The sequence below is a fragment of the Coturnix japonica genome, chromosome 7 (genome assembly GCF_054131305.1).
Source record: "Coturnix japonica strain WE chromosome 7, WE-NBRP24, whole genome shotgun sequence".
Classification (NCBI taxonomy): domain Eukaryota; kingdom Metazoa; phylum Chordata; class Aves; order Galliformes; family Phasianidae; genus Coturnix; species Coturnix japonica.
The window spans coordinates 25,475,691-25,498,999 of NC_140669.1; the positions used below are offsets into that span (position 1 = coordinate 25,475,691).

A 23,309-nucleotide genomic window follows, 5' to 3' on the forward strand; every position below is an offset into this window, starting at 1 on the left:
TTCTGTGATTCTATGATTTCATGAATTAACACCAGTGCCAGCAAATTGGGGTGGTCACATACAAAGTATCAAGGAAGCAAGAACACATTTGAGTGCCCAGCAGCTCAGATTATTGCTCCAAAATGTCACAATGTGATTTTTAATCTGTTCTCCTATTACATGGGATGAATTTGAAAGATGAGTGGTGAGTGGTGTTGCTTCAATTCTGACCACATTTAAGTGACCTCCCCCCCTTTAATAAACGCTTCTTCAATTTTACATCAGTTCCTTCATGTTTAAGTTAACAGAGCCACAGTAGAAACTAAGTCCTCAATGATGCCTGCACCAGAATCTGCCATTTCTAGGTGAACCATGTATCACAGCTGCATGCAGGTCACCCTCTGCTGGCCACACCCAGGCCTCATCCCAAGCCACACAAGGCTTCCTCACTCATCCTCAAGGCCATAAACACCACAGCATCAAATACATTTTACTGTTCTCAAGACCCCTGCTTTGCATGTTATCTGCTGATAAACACAGTGCTCGGCACTGACAAACCATCCCACTTTCGCACTGCAATTACCCCTCCTTATTTGATCTGGGAAGTGCAAGAAGGGACCTAACCCTGTTTTGGTCTTGCTGGAAAACTCCTCTGCAATGGCTGCAGTGTTTTCCAGCAACCCATTGAAACTGTCATTTCTCCCCATGTCTTCAGGGTGTCTGGCTGTGCTGCTGCTGCAATTCCAACAGATGTTAATTCTCTGCTTCACGAAGCCTGATGGATGCTGCTGTGTTATGACACCCGAGCAGGCTCCTCCATCAGGTAGGCTCATTTTCTGCTGCTAAAAGTCTGGGTCAAATGCAATGGAAAGGCCAATAATCGCAGCTGGCTGCATTTAAAGCTGCAGTAAGTGCCTGTACCTCTTTAATGGGACACCGTAGTTGCCTGCCAGTGTCGTAGTTGCCTGCCAGTGTCGGGGATGCTGAGGATGGGCAGGCTCCAAACAACAGCCTGCTCTGCTCTCCCAGAGAAAAGAAACCTTTTCATTAACATTTAAAAACATTTAAACAAAACACTTCCTCTGAAGATTAGGGTGGTAAGGAAAGGGGAAGATCGTTTTCTCTGCTGTTGCCCCCCAGCTGCCTGCTGATCACATCATTTGAGCATCCAATGCTGATCCAACACCGACATGCATTCCCAAACAGATCCCTCTCCTGCTGAGTCAGGGGAATTGGAGGCAGTGGTGGATGATCTCAAAAGTGCCACCAATAGTCACTAATCTATTTCCTTCTGCACACCACAGCAAGCCCTCCCATTCCCCCCAACCAAAATGTTCTCTTTGAACAAAAAGCAACATTTCTGCACTCCCTTTCTTTTAATCAACCACCCCAAACCCTTGCTTTCCAGCACAATGGCTGGAAATAGGTCCTGGCTTTCCAAAACTGTTGGTAGCACATATCACAGCCAGACTAGACCAGCAATGTGGTTCTTTATTATTATTCAAAAGAAGAGGCCGCTCAGGAGCACTTGATGACACGTCAAGCACATCAAGAAAGTTATTTGTGGTAACAGCAGAAGGAACAAGGAGCTTCTCTGGGCTGTCCTTGTGTTCTAACGGCAGCTGCAGCCCCCACTGCTCTGAAAGCAGGGCAGCAATCAGCCCTTCTCCTTGCTCAGGGAGACGGATGGTAGAAGTTTGCTGCTCCCACAGACAATGTAATTGTGAGATCTGCTTTGCTTAACATAATTAATACTCATAAAAGACCACGGCACTCCAGGCTGTTTGCTAGAACAGCTGTCAAGATTTTTATGGTGATATAGCACAGGAGTTCAGGCGCTGTTTTGATGGGAGAGATGTAGCACAAAGAGAAAAAAAAACATCCATTTTGGTTTACGGGAACAGTGACACTGAGTTTTTCAACCCTTATGCCTCAGACTGGATACTGGAGTGATGGCACATGTTGTGCCACTGAACTCACCTGTAAGGGACTTCTGGAGATGCTCCAGGCCAACCCCTCCAAAAGCAGGTCACACAGGAAAGCATGCAGTTGGGATTCCACAACCTCTCTGGGTGAGGGTTTAATGCTCTCCAGCATTGTGTCATGTGGATGCTGCCAGTGCTGTGAGTTTTACTGGGCTTGCAGCAGCTCTGGATTTAGCTTTGCGTGTGCAGACAAGCCATAAGAAGGAAGGAAAATGTTAAGCGAATCACTTCAGGCCAGCTGTGATATTTGGGTTTGTCCTAAAGAGCATCTTGCACAAAACTAAGCCTGTTGCCTTCACTGTAGCTCCTGACAGTGCCCTGTCCCCTTTCAGCAAGGTTCCTGCCAGGACAGTCAGCAGACAAGAGGTTTCCTGATGGAGGGAGTTACTCTTCCCTTCTTCCCCTCCTATTTCAGAATGGATGCAGCCTGCAAACATCCCCACGGACACTCATTCAGATGAATGAGTCCTGACAAATTTGCTTTTGGAACGCACCCACGAATACACTAAGGCAAAGGGATTAACTGCTGGCAGTTTGTGATGAGCAGGGGGGGGCGTTTCAAGTGCCCTAACAGGGTGGGGGCAGATATTTCTGCATGATGATCTCAATGTGATCACTCTGCAGTGTTTCCAGAGTGTTCCCAGCATGACTTGGCCGACACAACCACGTGCAAAGGAAGGACCACATAAGGATTGTGCCCAGGACACCTCCCAGCACAGGAGGATGCAAAACACACCAAAAACCATTAATCACAAGGGATTCTGGCACTCCTCCACATATTGATGCACTCTGGAGTTCTGATGAGATGAGGGATCAATGGCTGTGATGGCATGAATGGTGACAGAGATGAAGACCTGGGAGGCAACCAGGGCCTTCTCTTAGTCCTCTTGCTTTGCCCTGGCACTGATTGCTGGCATTCCCACTGTGCCTTTGCACTCCTGAGGCTGAGATGGTCCACATTCCACTCCTTGGGTTGAAATGATCCAGGTCCAGGTGGCTGAAGCCAGCTCTTCCCCCAGGCATGTCTGCAGGGCTGTACATGGTCTTGAGAAGGAGCAGCTACCCCTTGCAGATCAGTTCCTCCATTTACCTTCTAGATTTGGCTGTAGAAAGTAGAGATCTTGTGTTGCCTGCACTCTGTGACTTCTTCCATGTCCAGGCTGAGCTCTGTGCTGGGGGTGAGCAGAAAAGCATCGTGTTTTTAATGTCCCCCCCAACCCCCCCGATGTGCTGACCCTGCAGGATTTTTTCAGATGTTAATTTTGTTCTGTCAATGCTATTTATGCGATCACTTCAGACTGCAAGAAAAGAGCTCAATTTGTGGCTTTAATTAATGAGTCAAGGAGGGAAGAAGTCTTGTTTTTGCTGCCTCCCATCAAGACTGAATGCCCCTCTCACCACGGGGGAGCAGAAGGCAGCGGGTGAAGCCAGAGGTGAGACATAAGGAAGTCAGCTGATGATGCTGAGGTTTGCCTTAATTAAAATTAAAGTTGGTGATGCACCGCAGGCTGGGCTGAAAATACCACAAGGAGATAACAGCCCTGGGGCTTCACTTTCATGTTAGAAAGAGGCCAAAGCTGAAGAATGTCCTAATGCAAAGCATCCTTGAAGTCTGAGGGTGTACAGGGAGCAGTGCTGGGGACATGGTGGCTCCAGGGGGTGATTTCCATGTGCTCCAGGGTAAGACAGACCCCTCTGCATCCAGCATCTTCCCAGCAAACACACCAAACAAGAACCTCCCTGGGATCCCCTACAGTTCAAACCAATTGTGCCATAGGCAAACAAAGCAATGCAGATGTACCCACCACCCTGAGAACATCTGGCAGCAGCTGGATGCTGCCTCAACTTTGGGACCATCCTCCCTGCCATAAGCAGAGCACTTTGGTCTTCCAGGCACTCATCAGCTTTCAGCCTTGCCCCAAAGAATGCATCTCTTCCAAAGCTGCTCATCAATTCTTGTCCCTCTTTCCTGCACCTTCCATCCCTCCCAATGCTATGCTAATAATGCCTCTTCTCCCCCCGTACTGCCTTTTTACATGAGAGGTCTTCCCAGCCATAATTCACACTGCTGGGTGCCTGCAGATACCTGAGAGTTATTTAATCTCTGCATTAGAATTACGCAGCATCCTTCTATCCTTCTGTCATCTAAATCCACGCTGCTCACCCTCACAAAGCACTACATCATTCAAAGGAGTGCACCGAGGTGAGGCCGAACTGAAAAGCTACATTCAGGCCAAAGGGAAACTTTTGCTAACCCACTGGCACTGACTGATTTAATCCTTCCTGCTTTGTACCACGCAAGACCATTACTGATAGCTCGTTATCAGTCTTCATCAGGAGCAGCAAACACATGCAGGACAGGAGACATCCAGTTGGGAACACACCACATTACTCCTCCTTATTGATGGCGCGGGTCTTAATTTGATGCAGAGACATAACTTTAGGCCTCACTAAATACTGCAGCAGGAGCGTTTTGGTGCAGCGAAGATCGATGGGTGCAATTTAAAGGCAGTCTGTTTAGGGATGGTGATGCCTGCCTGCATGGTATGGATCGGAGCGGTGTGGGCCAACACGGGGCCATCACTCAGGAAGCCCAATGAAGAGGGCAGCTTTCCAAGTCAGGTATTTTCAGTACTGAATAAGGTACTGAGACAGAACAAATGCCACCTATGGACTAAGGCTTCAACATTTACCTGGCTAAAGAATCACAGAATCAACAAGGTTGGAAAAGACCTCCAAAATCATCCGGTCCTACTGTCCACCTACCATGGATACCGTCCCACTCAGCCATGTCCCTCAGTACAACATCTAAAGGAAAAGGATTCGACTCTTAAAAATCTCCCTGAACACAGCATAAGCCTTTGAGGGAATACTGTGGCTTTCTAAAATACAGGCAGATTCTAACAGCAGGCAATGAAAGCTGCTCTTGGGTCATTCTAACCTTTCAGGTAAGTAATAGGCTTTTAAAAACCCACCTAAATAGATATTTCCCCAAATGAACTCCAGCCCCTCTGAAGGTACATTAATTTTTTTTAATGGCAAATCAGCTCTTTTGAGGAGGAGAGCCGGCATAAAATGGATTCAATCAAAACAAATCCATTAAGAAAAGCACTCCTGTGATCCTGCACCATTCTCCTGCACCGTTCTCCCTGCCTCTGCAGTGGTGTCAGGGGGCTCCCCATTATAACCTCATGTGGCTTCATATTTGAGCACCTTGGCTAAGAGGCAATGGGAAACCCACATCTATGGGCACAGATGGCAATGCAGCCATTGATCCCCAAGGTCCGGGTCCTTGCTCTCCTCCCGAGCATCTCCATTCCAAGGTGAAGGTTAATGGCAAGAGAAGAACAACTGGGACATTGTCTCTGGGCCTTCTGAGGTTTTTAGCCAACTCATTCACCTCTTGGTTGTGCCGTGTGTGAAAATTTAATGGCTTTATAGCCCATTTTAACATTTTTATGCCTTTCTTTTTCTTTTTTTTTTCTTTCTTTTTTTTTTTTTTCCTGTGGAAAAAAAGCCACATTTGGTGTAAGAATTAAAACAGTATTTCATCCTTAACTGCAATCAGGGATGATGTACGGGGGAGAGCTGGCTGCGTGTCAAATCAATATAAAGCCAGAATTGAATCTAACTTGGTCACTACAGCTGTGCATGATGTTTTATGGCTTCTTTTTTTTGCCATATCAGTCATAAAATGAGGTGGAAAACTGTGACTGTGCTAATTTCAGACAAAACAAGCCTTCTACAACCTGGAACAGGAGGAATACAGCAAGTGGGATTGCTGAGTTGCTCATTACATGCGTAATCAAACCAACTTAACCCAACATCAGATGAAGAAGTCAAGGTGGTCAGCTCAGGCAGATAGTAGCGCTGCTGCATGCATTGGTTTGGCAGTGGTTGCTTGGCAGTATGAGAGGTGAAAGGGCTTCAGGAATTGTGTGCTCTGAGGCAGCCTTCGTCTCCCATAAGAAAAACACAGCACCATTGAAACATGGATATTTGGTAGGGATGGTTCAGCTGGTAGAAAAATGCCTTCGTGCTTCAACCCATGCTCTTGACCCCTGGTTTTGCTCTTCTGAGGGCCCATTATGCCTCCTGAATGTAATGGTATCCATGGCTTCTGCACAATGCTTCCTAGCGGTGCCCTGCAAAGAGTCAGGTTGCTAATAAAAATGAGTAGAGCTGGTTTTGCATGTGAATGGTTGCATTTAACTAAATCATCAAATGGAAAAGGATTGTGCTTTCCTCTGCTAATAATTCTAGGTGCCACTACAAATGCATTACCGCAATCTATGTGGGCTTTCATACTCGAGCAGATGCCATGTGATATTATTCCAGCCTGACAGGACAGGACGGTTATTTTGCGCTGCAAAGTAGCAACTGGGAACGACTATTAGCAAAGCCTTCCCCGCCTTGTCTTCCTTTGCATTCCTCTTATTTAAAACCAGAAGTGGGATTTAGACGTTAGAACAGCTACTGACCTGATACAACTTAATGATTTTACAAAACGCCCTAAAAATGCCTCGCTTTAAAAGATTGATGTTTCCTATTGTATTTTTTCAATGCCAATTAATTACTTAATTCATTAGCAATGTAACACAAGAATAGTCTTTGAAAATCCGGTGCTTTGTGTAGATGCCTTTAATTATGGATAATTAAATACTGTGGAAGGACCTGATTATACCTCTGAGCATTTTCTAATCTGGAAAATGAAACATGCTCTTGTACTCCTGAATGCACGTAGCAAAAGCTGTGCTCAACGATGGCGTGAAATAACACGAGGGGGGAAAAAATATCCCCCAAATCGAGATCTGGTGGAGGGCTGCTAAACCAAAGCAAGGAAGGAACTGCTGGGGAAGCTTGAGGAGTCTGCACGTACTACATCAGGGCTACACATGGAAGCTGAAGGGAGCCAGCAAGCAAACAGGGTGTGGAGGCAAAGCGACGCGCTGCCTGCTGAAGTTGGGAGCAGGTTTCCAGATGGTCCTTTGTACGTACGGCTGCCATCGCCAAGGCTGCTAAAAAGAGCAAAGCACTTTCCAAATGAAATCACAGCTGACCTTGGAAGATGAAAACTTGCCAGTGCCAGGAGTTGGTCTATCTGTTTGGCTTCGCCTTCTCTTTCCATTTGTTTTTGTTTTTATTTTCTCCTTATTCCTCCGCAGCCATCTCAGTAAGAAAGTCAGTGCTCAGAGGGCTGCAGTAAACAACGCCGCTGCCTCAGAAAGAGCTTTAATCTCTGAATAAAGCCAGCAAAATATTTGTTTTGAAGACAGCACCCCTCCCTCCTGCAGCTGGGATGCACCGCCTGCCCAAGGAGCTTCATCTTGTGATGTTTTTGTACTCGCTGGAATAAACGGAGAAAGGATGCACACCACCATCCAAACAGAGCCAATTCAGCCATCTGCCCTCGCTGCCCACCCCTTCCCTTCCTCCTCTCCCCCTGCTCCCTATTTATGCCGCCACCAACTCCCCCTGTGCCTCCACAGCTGAAAAGCAACACATTTCTTTCCCCCTTAATTAAAACCCACTGACCACAGTGATGAGTGAGAAAAGGAAGTTGTGAGCTCTTTGCTGCTGGTGGTGGTGCTGCTTGACTGGCTGGGAGCTGGCTGGTGCTGTGGGGCAGCCAGGCTGAGCCTCGCACACACAGAGGGCTGGCAGAGCTGGGCACAAAGGCTGCAGAATTGGGCTCTTAACCACTGCACTGCATGTGAGCCATCAGGCAGCAGAACCATGTGCTGTTACAGCCAGTCCTGGGAAAACTCAGCAAACAGCATCTCTTTATCCCCCTGACTCCCATCAGCATCTGTCTCCCACGTGTTGTTTTGGGGGAGGATGCTTCCTTTCTGGAGCATTCTTATCTTTATGGACCATAATCAGGACAGGTCTTGTGAGAGCTTACGGGCAGACTGACACTAGGGGGCAGGTAAATGGGTTTATACTGGCACAAGCTGATTGAGAACACCCAAAAGAGGTAAAATGTTGATGCATAAGCTGCCTATCTTTGTGAGGAGTGGGAATATCAATGGTGACTTTCATAGTCATAGAATCACTGAGGTTGGAAAAGACCTTTCAGACCCCCAAATCCAATCCCAACCCAACCCATCTTGCCCGTGGAACTGTATCCCTTGGTGCCACATCTCCATGGTTCCTCAACACCACCAGGGATGGTGACCCTGCCACCCCTTGGTGTCAGTGAGGAAACCTTTGTTTCCCTGGTAGACCCACTTGGGGATCTCAAGCCAGCATCTGGGGAACAAAATCCTTCAGGTATGTGGGAAACTACTCAAGATGAGGCCCTGGGGAGCACTGAGAGATCCAAGCCCAGCTCCTCCACACTTTTCAGCCCCTTAGTCTGAAAGATGTGGGGCAGAGCTTGTCAAAAATCCACAGCCAAAACCCAATTTGGCTCTCTGGGGGGAGCTGTGAAAAGATGAGGTTCTGGTGCAAAACAGCAAATTTGTTATTGTTAGGGCAGACAGGTTTCCATTCCTAATCAGAGTTTTCCAAGTCCTTAATAATTACTGTTTGACAGTTCTTACAATACACTTCTATACATATATTTTTTTTCATTCAACGCAGCTTGAAAAGCAACCAAAAATTATCTATCTCTTTGCAGCACAGGGAGAACGAGTGCCTTGCAGACACCTCCTGCAGCTCATCAGCCAGCACCAGATCAATCCCAGCCCTAATTGCCAGCAGCCCCTGCTCCAAGCTGGGACACCATGGCAGGTGTAGGAAGGGGCCGGTGCCTACACTGCCAGCTGTAGATGAGGGATGACGCATCGGGACGCTGCCATGAAGCCGTGCAGGTAATTAATCTACATGCAAAGGAGCCCCTGGGATGTCAGCGGTGGCTGTGGTGAGTCAGAGATCACACGGTGAGGCTCTTCTGGTTCCTCAGCCCTTAGGAAACTGGAGCACTGCACCTGAAAGCTGTGCTTGATGGCTGCGACACGTTCCTCAGATGCAGGCAGAGGAGCCAGTGTGGGATCCTCTCCTGCCTTTGCAGCCTTTTCTGGCTGTGCTAAGAGCTGAGAGGGGTGGCACGAGAGCATGATGCTGTTTGGGTTTCACAAGGCAGAAAAAAAGCAGCCTAGACAGACACATCGACCCCCAGTCATGAGGCACAGGAGAACCAATGCAGTGCTGAACAAGGGCTCCTCCATCTGCCTCCCCCAGCATGCCCCAGGCATTTGCACAGTGGTCCATATGGAGCTAACCCTGAGCACAGGCCACCACCCAGGGGTGCTTCAGTTCCATGTGGTTCTCAGTGCTTACCTGGGTGAGGATGAGAGCCCATCAGGAAGGATGTTTTCACATCAAAATCAGAGTTTTGAGATCTCTGCTATTCTTTTCTCACTTTTTCTTTTTGGTTTAAAAAAGCAGGTTATCTGAAATAATCCATCATCAAAAAATGTCCCTGCCCCTTTGCCCTCCTTATCTGAAATGGTCTGTATCCCTCCCCTGTCGAGGGCTGGCTCACTGCAGGGCAGTTGGACTATGTGTCCTTTAAGGGTCTCTTCCAACTCAAACCACTCTGTGATTCTATGATAAAGATCTGTATGGACAGTCATTCTCCCAAGGTTAGAGTCGGTTCATTCTGGAAGCATTAAAATGGGGGCTCACACCAAGCTTTTTTTCCCCCCGACCTTTTTAAGAGTAAGAACAGCAAGTCTGCTATCACTGGCCTCTTTCCCAGGCATGCTGCCGTGAGTCAGCACTTTCTGGCCAGAACATCCCCTTCCTCCTCTTATACTCTCTACCAGACCCAGCAGTCAAAGCCTGAGCATGGAAGCATCTTGGAGAACTCTGTGTGTGCAGACCCATCTCTCACACTACAACCCTGCATGTGACACTAGGGCTTTTGGCTTTGGTAACATCAGCTCCTGCTTTATTTACTCTAAGAGCTCTGAGCTTCTCTACCAGAACAAAACTGCTGCCACAAAACATTTTCAACTGGGAGGAAAACGTGGCTTATTTTATGTCGAATGAGATACATCCATTTACATTAGCTGTGGGATTGTACCGTACCTTTGAGCTACGCGCTGAATTCCTTGTGGCAATCCTGGGTATCAATGGGATGAGCACATCCCTGAGTTTATCTAGAAAGGATAAACCAGGGGAGCCCCCACACACAGTGCTGAAGATTAGGGTACGGTGGGTGAACTCACTGCCCATCCATCCCTTATTTTGTTCTGTTAGTGGGGCAGGAGGAACCATGCCACACCAACAAAACCAGCCAAAGCAAACAGCACGATTCTCTCTTCCTCTGGGCTTTTATTTGCTGATGACTAAGCCTAAGCTCTTCAACCTTAGGTATAAATTCTGATCAACGCAGTACAAGGGTTTTCTAAATGCAAACAGAAAAAAAGCCACCGAGTAATTACCCTCAGCCAGCCAAGCTCTTTGCAACCTATGCTGCAGCACTGAGCTCCCAACACCTGCACTGAGAGGGTGAACACCCTGGTGCAAAGCAAGAGCACAAAGAGAGGGGGAGTATGAATACAAGGGGGTGGAAGGAAATGGATGTTGATGTTCAAGGGCATCTCTGGACAACAGGGACCAGCAGTGTCTGATGGCACAGCTGGGCTTCTCTGGGCAGCACAAGCAGTGTGTCCAGCACATACAAATAATGCTCTTTCACCCACACCAGGATGTGCTGTAACAACGTGTGGGCCCCTCCGACAAACTGTTCCACAAAACTCACAAACTTCTTTTCACTCTGTCCACAAAATGCACTCTGTTGGCAAGGCAGGGAGAGACAGAAGAAGAAAAACGCACTTTGCAAGTATTTCCTAAACCCTCCGGCCAAACTGGCTGCTGAGTGTAACAGGCCAGGATGATGTGCAAATACAGCGGAATACCCGGAGCGAGATTACTGCACTGATCTCCTTTGTAGAGATGTGTAGGTGTGGAAGAGTCAGAAGGCTGTGGGTGAGATGGGGGACCCTACCAATGGAGCAGAGAGGACTGAGACAGCTGAGAAGGTGGAGGGAAGGAGAGGGAAGCAGGAGAAGAAAACTTCTTTCTGAATTCTAAGTTTTCTTGCACTTGCTTGGCTCTAATCTTTAATTCATATTTTCATTTCAGTCTCTCTGCTCTGTAAAGTCTGCATTTCATGTAAAAGGAGCAGCTCAAACATCAATTATTTGACGTGAGTCAACCTCTTGTTAAAGTCCCCTACTCCACATATATGTTGGCTCCAATAAAAGAAGCATTAAACATTCATTAAATTAGAAATACATGAAGACAGTGTCATGCCTCTCTTCTCATACAGATATGCCTAATAAGCCCAACCTTCCAGAGCAGCAAAAGCAAAACCATCTCTAATCCTTTTAGAAAGTCTGACCATGCAAAGCACCCCAGTCTTCTGCAATTTGCCTGTGAGTCACCCAGAGAAATTAGCTGCTGCAGGTCAGATCCTCAATGGGAGTAAATGTGAGTCAGCTCCTCTGCTGGGGTTACACCGAGTACCACACACCCGGGACCTGGCTGTGGGTTTCTCTTGCAGCAAAATGGTTCACAGCAATGTAATTGGACAAAAACATCATTTTTAGTCTTCTGTGTTACACCTGGAATTCAATCAGGTGGGGACCTGCAATAACCACGCCTGCCTGGATTTCAGTACTGTCCATCCAGCTTGTGCTCTGCCACTGGTTCCCAATGTCAGACTTCTTCTCCAAAAAAACCCAACCAACCCATCCCCTCCTCTACAAAATACCACTATGACGATAGTGGATCTTGAAGTGCTGCTGCTGCAGACTTGTGCACACAAATCCCAGCAATGTTTCCCCAAGGGGTAAGCAGGTGCTTCTTTACAACCATCTCAGTTTGAAGAACAATACAGGCCACGTATAATACACTTCCCACACCTCCGTGATCTGGGTCTGTTTCGCAAGAGCTTTGGAGCAAGTCCCATCCAGCAAACAGCTTCCCACCATCCTGCCATTCAGGGCGCTGGAAGACATGGGAACACGTTTAGGATCCTGGGTACAAATCCAGGATAGCTTTCAGCTCCTACCATCTCCTTCTAAACTTCAGGACGTGGTACATGCAACCCAACTCTGCCGATGGCAAGTTTTAGAAGGTTTATCCAAAGCTCTTCACCAGTTCTAGATGGCTTCCAACAGCTGTGTCCACAGGGTGCAGCTCACAGTCCTGAATTAGCTGGAAAATCCAACTGTGTGAGACTTTCAAAACCAACTGAGGGCTTCACAGATACCTCTGCACTTCACTCTCATCAGAAAGTTTGGCATCTGTCTGCCTTTAAACTCTTGGCCCCAAGTAATGGAGGAGAACAAACACCACCGAAAATCAATTTCAGTGAAATAACTCCTTTTTAAACAAACAGTAATGTAAGCATTGAAGTATTTTGTCAGGTCAATCATGGCCTAGCCCAAATATGCTGCCTTGCGTTCAGTCTTGATCTTTTACCAGCTTTCAAATCAATCCCTTTCTTCCTTGGTTGCTAATCAAATCGCTCCTTTAATTGAGCTAACAGGGCACCACAGTTTATGTTCCTGCTGGTAAACACAAAGAACATTAGCTGACAAACAATCAAAAAAGCATCCTTTGTAGTGGCAGGAATTTTCTCCCGTGTTCAAGCTTCAAAAGCATTGATTTTCATAGCTAGGCATGAAGCCTTGACGGGCTTTGCTGTCACAATGTTAAGGCAGCTTCTACAAGCTCTGCAAAAATGGAAGAAGACTCCTGACTCGTGTTGGTGTCCAAAATGGAAGACTCTTGATTCAGGATGGAGGCTCTACATCTGCACATAAGGCTGTGAAGCATCCCTCTGTCCACATGTGCTGGGCAAATGCTGCTTGAAGAAGGGTAAATCCCTCCTCCGGCCCCTTGTGTGCCATTGGGATGGGCTGCTGGTGCTGATGGGGTCAATTGAGAGCTCAAAAATCCATCTGGCTTCCACAAATACTTTATCCACCATGAGCAAAAGTGTGACACGGCCACATTGTTCTACCAGCTTCATTCTCCAGGACCTATGGATGGAGTTGTGGAGTCCAGCAAGGTCCAGTATGGGGATACATCTTCGTCTTGGTTGGCCACGCTCAGCTTGCATCTGCACAAGCAATCAGCATATTGCATAGACTTTGACTGAAGGGTTTTTAACTGCAACCTTAAAATCTGGCCATTTCAGGACTTCCTGAAATAAATTAGAAGAGGAATTTTATTTAGTTTTTTGTTCGTTTTTTTTTCTCCTAAAGGAATTTCCCCATGGCTACAAACCACCGTTTTCCATAAAGCAAATGAATATGAAGTCTTCTCATGTCCTCTTGCCACATTTTCTGTGTTGTCTCTATTCAGCAACAGTTGCATATAATCAAATGGCAGACAAAGCATCCTCTCCCCCAGACCTTCATCTTTTCCTCACACTTTCAATAACTTTTCTCCTCATCTCATCGACTTTTTTGTCAATGGCCATGTAAGAAGCAGACGCTTTCCAAAACAATCACCTGGAGAGTCAGCGATCCACATCTTGCAGATAAATAACACGCTCTATTTATGCAATAAAGCACAGGTAACATAATATCCAGGCAATGGGTTATATGATATTAAAATCTTGGCACACTTCAAGATATCTGATCATTCAGAACAATGAAGACCAATGGGGATGTTCCCTCTGTCAATACTGGTTAACAACTTGCGCTGTTAATCCATTGCCTTCAATTCAAATGCAATAACTCATTTACATTCATATGGAGCCCTTTCTCCCCCTAAATCCCAAAGGGCTTTGCAACATTAACACCCTACATTGCTCCTGCAGCACAGTACCTAGGAGCTGCTTGGGTTCTCTGCTGCTTCAGAAGGAACAGCTATGGCCAGTGACTAAACGAGCAATATCTAGGACACGAGGTTTTGCTGTGAGGTCTCCCCACCTAAATGAAAGCTGTCTAATTTATAGAAGTAGAATGGGTTTAATGAACGTGCTTTCTCCTGGTGGATGGCAGGTTGGGAGCAGCTTGGCCTGGGGGCTGCCTGCCCATGTCCCCACATCATCTCCCCTGGTTATTCCCACCTGAAGGCACACGGAGCCAATTGGGGCACCTCTCTGGTTCTTGGGGATGTCAAAAAACCACCTGCCTAGGAAAAAAAAAAGGCATTTGCACAGACTGCTTACTAGGAAAAGGCAGCCCCGAAGGTCAGCCCCCAGGTGCTGTTCCACAAAGCAGCGTGCAAAATCCACCCTGGGACAAATGTAAGCCATGTTTGCTACACGAAAGGCTGCTGCCCTCGGCTCTGATGGGCTGGGATGATCCTCGGGGATTTTCTGGGCAAAACACAAGGTGTGACAGAAAGAACAGGCTGGGCTGCAGAATGCTCATTTCAAATTAACTCCAGCTGAGAAATAATGAGCAGCAACTTTACGTTCTCAGTAAATTAAGAGAGAAGCTTAGGTAAACTGTGGCTTTACGTGCACGTAAATAAATTATTATTTACTCGGTTTTGTGCTCGTGCCCTTAAATACAAAGAAGCTGGTATGGAATTATTAATATTTATAGCACATTATAATAAATATCTGTAACAGCTTCACCTGAATATACGCTATTTCACCAAGGTAAAATGTGCTGAAGGTCAAAGCAATCTTTTACTTGTTTGTGCAGGGCAGGACCAGCCTCTTTACTTTGAAATCTGCATCAACTGTGATAATTTAAAGCTTTAATTAAAGACTGGGTGTCAGATTATCTAGGAAACATCTTCCTGCTGCCCAGTATTTCATCAGCGATGGCTCCAGAAGCCCACGCTGGAATAAGCACACTGACCAGGACACATTAGCTTTTATCTGTCTTACTGAGTAACCAATGCTTTGGTTGAGGGCTGGTGGCATCAAAAATTGAATTAAGAGCAAAAGCCGGACCCCCAGATAGAAACATGGAGTGCTTATTCTGTTCATCCCTCAAGTAAATGGAAGTGCCAAGGCAAAGCCCAATATTTTAGCAGATTCGTTAATGTATGTGTAAATGGGCAAGGGTGCCTTTGAAATTCTATGAAAGGAATTTCACACTTCAGGTAGGGGAAAGAAGTTTAACAATTCTATTGTGGCTCTTATCGGAAGTTTGAAATTAATTTCCCCGTCGCAGCTGTGCCACAGAATCCCCCACGAAGACACATCTTTGCTAAGGCTCAGATTATTTTCGGATATGATTCTAGACAAACAATTTGTGAAACTGGGAGCAGGGTGGGCCCCTGGGAGTCCCGCCGCCCTCTGCTCTCCTCCAGCCCTTCCTCGTGCACTGTCAGTGTCACTTGGAACCACTTCTGGTTTTTACTCCACACTGTTTTTTGCTTCTGCAGAGCAGCAAAAGGGGGACAGATGCACCAGTGGCCCATGGCTTTGCAAAATGCAAGGCAGGGGGAAGAGATGAGCAATGATACAGTAGGGATTTGTCCTGTCAAAGAGTCACAGAATGGCCTGGGTTGAAAAGGACCACAATGATCATCGAGCTTCAACCCCCTGCTGTGTGCAGGGTCACCAACCAGCAGACCCAGCTGCCCAGAGCCACATCCAGCCTGGCCTTGAATGCCTGCAGGGATGGGGCATCCACAGCCTCCTTGGGCAACCTGTGCCAGTGCGTCACCACCCTCTGTATGAAAAACTTGCTCTTAAGATCCACCCTAAACCTCCCCTGTCTCAGTTTAAAACCATTCCCCCTTGTCTTATAACTATCCACCCTCATCTCTACAAACTCACCAGATGCTTCTAGACCACGTCCAAAGGGCTAAAGGAAAAGCAAAGAGCAACCTTGCAGTGATGCATAAAGAACTTAACAACCACGTGCCATCATAATGAGAGCTGACTTACAAGGTGGAACAAGTGGAGGTTTGGAAACAAAGAGCGCAATGTCAGGGGGTAAGAATGACACCTGGGCATGGCTATAGCCCTAGGTACAGAGGGATGGGGACTGTGGGGGAGACTGCTGCTTGGAAAGGCTGTGGCATGAGCTGCAAGAGTGCTTGTGGGCAGAAGACATGGCACAGCCCAAGGAAGCCCAGAGCTGGGATTCAGCCCTGGGAGGCAAGGTTTTTCTCCTGTAGAGGAGAGAGTTAACATCAGCTGACACACTTTTATCTGGAGAAGCCACAGTGCCTCGAAATAACGTCTCGGGGCCATAATTCTGCAGTCTGTCACTACCAGAAAACGTGAAAGCCAGTGACCTTTCATCTCTGCGACAGAAATGCTGTGCAGCACCTGGAGCCATCGCCCTCACAATGCGCTCTGACAAACGGTCATGGGACCCCCTGAAAATCACCTCCTGCTGAACTCTGCTCTGGGTCCCTCGCCATGCAGAGCTGCCTTTGTACGAGCTGCACCACTCTCAGTGAGGCAAAAGACAACAGTTCAGTATTTCTTTTGACAATAAGGGATAAATCTGCTCCTCAGACTGCTCTTAAACGATGGTGGAGGGAGGGAAATTGATATTGGCTTTTTATGAATCTTCGGGTCAGGTACGTTCAAATCAACAGATTTTTGCATTAACCTCACTGCTTCGCAGCACTTTTGCCCTTGGCAAGACATAATTAAGAAAGGCACGAAAATCTATCTGAACGTATTAAGAGGAAATTATTCTCCACTTAATGGCAGCAACAGCAAAGCAAGCAGGCAGACCACGCTGCTCGCAGAGCGCAGCAAATGATGCAGGGCTCTGTTTTAACCCCAAACACCAAAATTTTAAGGATCAGCTTCTGAAATGAGGATTTGCACTACGTGTGGTTCCGGGGATTAACTTTTTCTTCCCCCCAACAGCTATATCCCCTGAGCTCTTCTCTTTGCCAGTCTAAAAGAATGACCATGGACACAGAGGCTGAGCTAAAATCTTTTCATCACACCGAGACGTGGCATTGTAATGTCTTCACTGCTTTGGTAGGAAGCAGAAGCTACTAGATGGAAGGGAAGGGGGGGAAATAGACATTAAAGAAAAAGGGAGTTTGGTCATTTAAGTAGGACTGTCAGCTTGTGTTATCTTCATGCATTTGTGAAACCAAACTTTAATTGACTGGCTGCAGTGGAGAGCCAGAAGATAAAATTGTGGTCTCAAGATGAGCAGACAGCTTAAAGCATTGTGATCCTCATTCATTAGGATTTGTCAGAGGGCTTCAGAGGGGACGAGATGCAGCTCTCTGTTATTCTTTCATATGAACTTACCAAAATGTTAGAGGGAGATGAAGGGTAGGCTCTGCTCTTGAAGCAGCATCCAAGAAGGGCAACATGGGACAACAGGGACTATTTTGGCACCACCTTATTTCTGTCTCTTTGTGAATTATTTCATTCTGCTTCTGAAGGGTAAAGCCCACAGCACCTCCATGCAGACACACCCCAAAGGATGGACACACCACCACATCACCTTCATTCACTGCAAGCCCTTGTGTCCCTGGCCCCAAAGACACCCAAAGTGTGTATGCTGCTTTTAAGAGGGTGTTACAAAATACTTCCCTGCCTAAACCAGGTCTTTCTATCTGTGTCTTCAACAGGAGAGGGAAGAGAAACTCAAGAAACCCACGGACAAAGCCCCAGCAATGAACCTTTTGGCATCTAGCTGAGGGTCCAACCACTACCCTGTGCAACTCCCACTGCAGGGTACCTCTCAGCAGTCATCTTCTAGTGCTGGATAGGAAACCTCACACCCTGCCATGATGGGCCATACCCCAAGATGTTGGACAGATCTGGCTACAACACCTTCTCTCCCAAGTTCATTGATGACAAACTAATGACATTTCCTATGGATGTTTTTCTGCTTTTCAATGACAACATACAGTTCTAAACGAAAACCTTTATAAAACATTTTGGAGCCCAAATCATGATTTCACACAGATGTCTGGATTTCAATATCACTGGCATACTTTTCCAAACTGCTCAGAATTTTTTCCAATTCCTTATGTAGGAATACTTTGGATTTCCAATAGTTTGCTTTTTCTCTGCCTTAGAAGACCAGAAAATGTGCCAAAAAATGTTATTTCTCTGTCAACATTTTCATTTGTGATCCAAAAGCAAATGTTACTCTTTCATTCTACAGCAGTGATGAGTGCAAGGGGAAATATGTAAGGATAGCAAATTCTAAACATGAGAAGACAAGCTGATGCAGCCACTTACATGTTAAGGAAGCCATGAAAAGAGTTATGTGAAGCCAGCTCACCTCTCAATCTGTCTTCATATCTCTATTAGGAGAAAGGTGCATTTGCAGAAATGTATGTGTCTAAGGGCTGTGGAATGGGACCAGAGAGACCTTCCTGGAAACAGATTTATTTTCCAAAGAGGTACTTTCAGCCATCCCAAAGCCCTTCTTGGAAGTGTTGCCAAATCCAAGACCAACTCATGAAACTGTTTCAGCAAACAGTGAGGGCCAACGCTATGCACGCAGACTCCAGCACACCACTTACAGTGTTACTGGCTTAGCCAGAGTTTTAGCAGACCCACAGGGAGTTTTGTCATTGATCTCAATGAGTTTTCCCCTGGCCTCAAGTAATAGTCACTGGCAGGGGCATACTTAATTTTATGTGAGATTAATCATGAGAAAAAAATAAAGCAACGACATGAAATGACCATCACCATCATCATGACTCAACCCTAAAAAGCCTTACTTAAGCCAGCAATCCTACCAATGTCAGTGAGAAGACACGGGAAGGGGAGCCTTAATTTTCAGAGCAGCTGTCTTGTGTCTGACTCCCACACACACAGAGAAGTCACAGCCCCAGTGCCAGTCTGTGCCAATGGAAGCAAACCACCTGGCGATGCATCGGTAATGACATTTAATGCAATGTTTCCTTTGTATCTCTGTGAAAGCCAATACAGTACTTTCTTACCATTTTTGCAGACCGGACAACACTGCTCTGGTTCATAGACCGGGTTGACACACTCGGGAACTGCGCAGTCTGCTACAACACAGTGAACTTCATTGCTGGGCTCGCAGCGACACCATTCGCATGGCGAGGGCTAGGAACAAATCTCAAATTAGCCCATTTCCTCCCATAGCTCAAAAGTTTGCAACATTTCTATCTTGCCATAAGATAAACACATCAACTTTTAATACCTCTTGACTGCATTAGTTCATCTTGGGTAATACAGATCAACCTGCAGGACAAAATAGCAATATCTGAAACAGGCAACCAGAACATCAGAATAAGCTGTGAATGTGATGCTTTTCCCACAGAGGGTACATGGTTTCTTTTATATCTTCTGCCAGGAAGACCAAGCTGAGGCCACCAGGTGATATCATACACACCTCAGCTCTACCTGTTTGCTATACAGTGCCCTTGGAAGACTACGAATGATGGCTCTTTCCAGGAACAGGTAGACCCAGAAGGACATGTTGATCTTCCAGGTCACGCTCATTATCTCACATAGACCACCACAGGCAGCAAACCCTGGGCTGTCAGTAAGATGCTGTGGGGCTGGACCTTCCATCCACCAGCCCCTCTGTTTGGGTTTGGCTTCCAATTCTCATAGCACTGAATGGTGTTGGAGGGGCAAAGACATTTAATTCTGTGTTTGTGCAGCACCTGAATCGAGGGTCTATAAGCACCTCTATGACACAACCATCAGACCTGGCCCTGGCCCCACTTCTGCTTGTTTCAACAAGGTTTGTGAGAAAGTGCTTTGCACTGAGCGTGTGAATAATTAAGAGCCTGAATAACTGCTGAAGTCAGTGAATTTGGGATTAAAGCACCCAGCTAAATGGCTTTGTTTAAGCTCCATCAATTCAAACAGGAATCTATATGCCTCCAAATGGTAGAGTTGTCACTGTCTTGCTCTGAGAGAAGCTGTGAAAATCTGTTGAAAAACAGAAAGGAGGGTGTGCAAGGTTCCCATTACCCTTAGGTGTCTGCAAGTGCAATGAGAGAGTGGCAACAGAGCTAAGAAGGGACACCAAAGGAACCTGAAAGGAAAATAACTTCCTTTTGGTACCTGTGGGTTCAACATCTAACTCCCAGCTCCTCAGCAATGGTAGATCCATTGCTAACACTTGAGCTAGTAAATGTGAGTGTTGGAACAAATCCTGCTTTGCATCGCTGGGAATCTGCAGCAGCGGGATTTCCTTTGCATTTAAAACAAGGAAGAGGATGCAAACAAAAAAAGGCATCGTCCCTATGCGCTTCAAACCTCAGAGATGCATCACTCACGTCTACAAGACAGGCACAACCCCGTGAGCCCTGGTTCTGGCAGGTAAAAAGCTTTTCACTTCACCTCTGAGAAGCTCCATATGTCTCACGTCAAATAATTTATTCCCTGGAAATTCATTTCTACCTTAAAACGCACTAATTAAAGCCTCCCTTGCTTTGTCTCAGCATCTGCAGTCTATAATTCCCATCACCTCTTATTTGCTCACGGCTTTGGCAATTTAGATAAAATCAGCACTCCTTGAGCAAGGGAAGAAGTCTGTGGAGGTGGAATTCCTCTCTCTAATTATCTTTCCTCATTCAATCCTGCTTTGATTTCTGTCTGGAGCACCAGGAATCTAAATTCATTTGACTGACATTTCTTATTCAAGGCTATTTAGTAAAAAGAAACAATGCAGGAGAAAATAGACAGAACTATTTGCTGAGGGATCAATAAGAAAATTGCTGCTTTGTTTTTACTCATTTTAATCACTAATTATATGGAGCAGTAGAAGTAGATCTTATGATTCGTGGAGGCTTTCAGTGATGTATTCTTCAGGGCTTGCCCCCACCTCCACTACTCCAGTAGCTGCAATTCTAAGAAATAATGTGGTGCATTTTCAGGACTGCAGCTCAATCTATTGCTTGAAGAGGATCAGCAGATGCAGAAGATGCCCCTGAACGACCGTGCAAGTGAGTAAATGAGACATGACATACACATCTTTTGCTATTGTGTTGTCGGTGTAACTTGAAAATGACACTGTAATAAACCATGATGCTGCTTGACACTGAAAGCAGCTTTTCAGGAGGGAAGAACTGCATACAATTATCAGAATAAAAGCATGCCTTGGCAGTGCAAGGAGCAGGCAGCCAGCAAACAAAAAGGCTGCTCTGGCATCATTGGCAGGACTTTATCAGCCTCCTCCTCTTCCTCACCTTACCAAGGTCAAATGACATGGTCTTGCCTCCAGGATCTCCCTCTGTCTGAGCACTTTGTTCATTTACTGGGGCCCCTGCACAGTGGCTCGCCTCCACAGATGACTCCAGCCTTCCTATCCACTTCCTTTATGAACATCACAGCACATTCTCTCACTGGTTATGCCTTGGGATCATTTTATGGGATCTACCACTGCAGCTCTGCCAGTCTTCACAAGTTCCAGAATCTGGATTAAAAGATCTATCGCCTGGAAGATGGATGGTTTATCCTTTAGTATCTGCTGAAGTTCATCCACAAGTCAACCCCAGTTCCTGAGAAGAAGCTCCCAATCCCTACTGAAAAACAAGGCTGAAAAATGACAGAGGGTTTTCTGAAGTATGATGGGGAAAGGACACAAATCAGAGGCTGTGCCACATTCCCACATGGACACTGAATGTACTTTACTGTGTCCCATGAGATGATGCTCTGTAAAAAAGTGCTAAGATTAAAGGATCATAAAAGGCTTGGGCTAGAAGATGATTTATACACTCCACCTGTCCAAGGCAGAACAATCTCTGAGAAGGTCTCAAGGGAAGGATTTGTTAAGAAGGATTTCAAGGCATACTGGTGCAGAAACATTCCTTTTCACCATTGTCCATAACAAAAGGACATTCACAGTCACAACAGACAGAACTTCATGGCCCCTTACTTTTCAACGTGTGTTCTGAGAAATGGACTTGCCATTAAAACCAGAGGAGCAAACTGGTTGCTTTTGTCAAAGATTCTAGTACTGCATTTTGACTTGGGAAAACCGGTGCCAAATACTTCAAAGCCTTTCTATCCACTTTTTGCTTATGTCGGGAGTAAGAGCACTAACTTTTGGGAGAACTGGTGAGGAAATACCCTCTTTGATGCTACTGTCCGTGCAGGGGACAAGCCAAGATGGTTGTAGGTGGATGTGGCCAACATCTGGTCACTGTCCCATGGCTTCTGAGAACAGAAAAAATGGGAAACAGAGCCCAAAAGACCTTCTCATTGGCCCTGCTTGACCTCTTCTCCTACCAGTCACTTAAAGAAGACCAGAGGAGCAGAAGGATGTTTACAAGCCACACTTGGCTCAATTTCCATTTCAGTTCTGGGACTACTGACCTCAAGGAGGGCTGTGACCCCAGCTCTGGCTGGGGCTGCAGGAGGGAGGAGAGATCAATCCAATAGCAGGGCTGCAGAACCTGAGTCTCAGGTGTTGTCAAATGGGAAACATCTGCAATCCACTAGGCTCATTAACAAAGAAAGAGGGAACGAAAATGAAAAGAGAGGATAGAGAATATGCATGGCTAATAAAGATTTTATGTGAGTGAGCACGTAATTATAAACTTGATAGATGATATAAACAAACAAATGGAGAAGGCAGCAAAGGAAACAGAATGAGAAACAAGTTACACTCTGAGCAGGAGAAGCCACACCAGCATGGATGCTGTATCTCCTAAACTTTATTCTTGCTTCCCAACATTTTCACCATCTCTAGGAGCAAATGTCAGCACACATGCCAGAATGATGCTTGCTAACATCACCCAGCTACTCCCCACAATGACAAAGGGTTTCCTTCTTTAAAGGATTGGGCACCAGCAGTCCCTTCCCTAGCCCTTAGGTTTCATTGAACCACAAACTTCATACCTCTGAGAGCTCTGCACTGGAGGGCTGTAGCCAAATGGAACACACAGTCAAACAGTTCTTCAGCCTAAAACACTAACCCTTCCCAGACTCTAGGGAGTGGTGGAGAAAAGAAAATGGATAAACGAATTCACAGTATCCTTGCACTCTGCCTATCGCACAATAGCCCTTCATTGATCACATGCAGCTACTGCCGAACAGCTACAGAGTAATACAAACTCCACACCTATTATATCACAAATACTTGATGTTTGCTTTGAGGAAGGAAATAGAAAGGCTTCGTGTAAGTGTTTACATCCACCTAACCATGTTACAATAGACACATACTGATCATCGCACGGGGCTGTTCAAGTTAGTAGGAGGCTAAGTATTTCCACTTAATTCAACAGGCCTGCAATTGGGCCCTCTCATGCTTTTCACACTTAAATAGGTGCCTTTACAGAGTGCACAGAATAACTGGGAAATACGCCTGGATGACTGGAGTAAGAAATGGCACAGAACAGACACAAGCATAGTGGAATTTCTGGGAACTCAAGGATCCATCACACCACAGCAAGGTGCCAAGACTCTGGGTATCACTGGGAACCTTCGACAAGCTTGTTAACCTTACTGAAAAGGAAATGGTACAGAAGTATGTGCCTTTT

General features: G+C 46.1%; 1 protein-coding gene and 1 long non-coding RNA gene across 6 annotated transcripts in view; one reads left to right on the forward strand and one right to left on the reverse strand.

Annotated features, from left to right (window-relative positions):
* LOC107316469 (uncharacterized) overlaps nt 1-17,780 on the forward strand; it is a 35,505-nt gene extending 17,725 nt beyond the window's left edge. Inside the window, exons 6-8 of the long non-coding RNA XR_001556373.3 lie at nt 695-802; nt 8,587-8,779; nt 17,457-17,780. This is a non-coding gene — a long non-coding RNA (uncharacterized LOC107316469). The remainder of the gene's footprint in view (nt 1-694; nt 803-8,586; nt 8,780-17,456) is intronic.
* Nucleotides 1-23,309, reverse strand: part of VWC2L (von Willebrand factor C domain containing 2 like) — a 36,925-nt gene that overhangs the window by 975 nt on the left and 12,641 nt on the right. For 2 of the 5 annotated variants that reach the window (XM_015867973.3, XM_015867971.3), the window contains exon 3: nt 18,786-18,915. The exons of 1 other annotated variant lie outside the window; for it this stretch is intronic. In XM_015867973.3, coding sequence (XP_015723459.1) covers nt 18,786-18,915 — 130 coding nt within the window. Of the gene's footprint in view, nt 1-1,959; nt 3,137-10,227; nt 13,132-18,785; nt 18,916-23,309 lie in introns of those variants that run through there. 2 more of the 5 variants (XR_014948093.1, XM_085552765.1) reach the window with 2 other exon arrangements.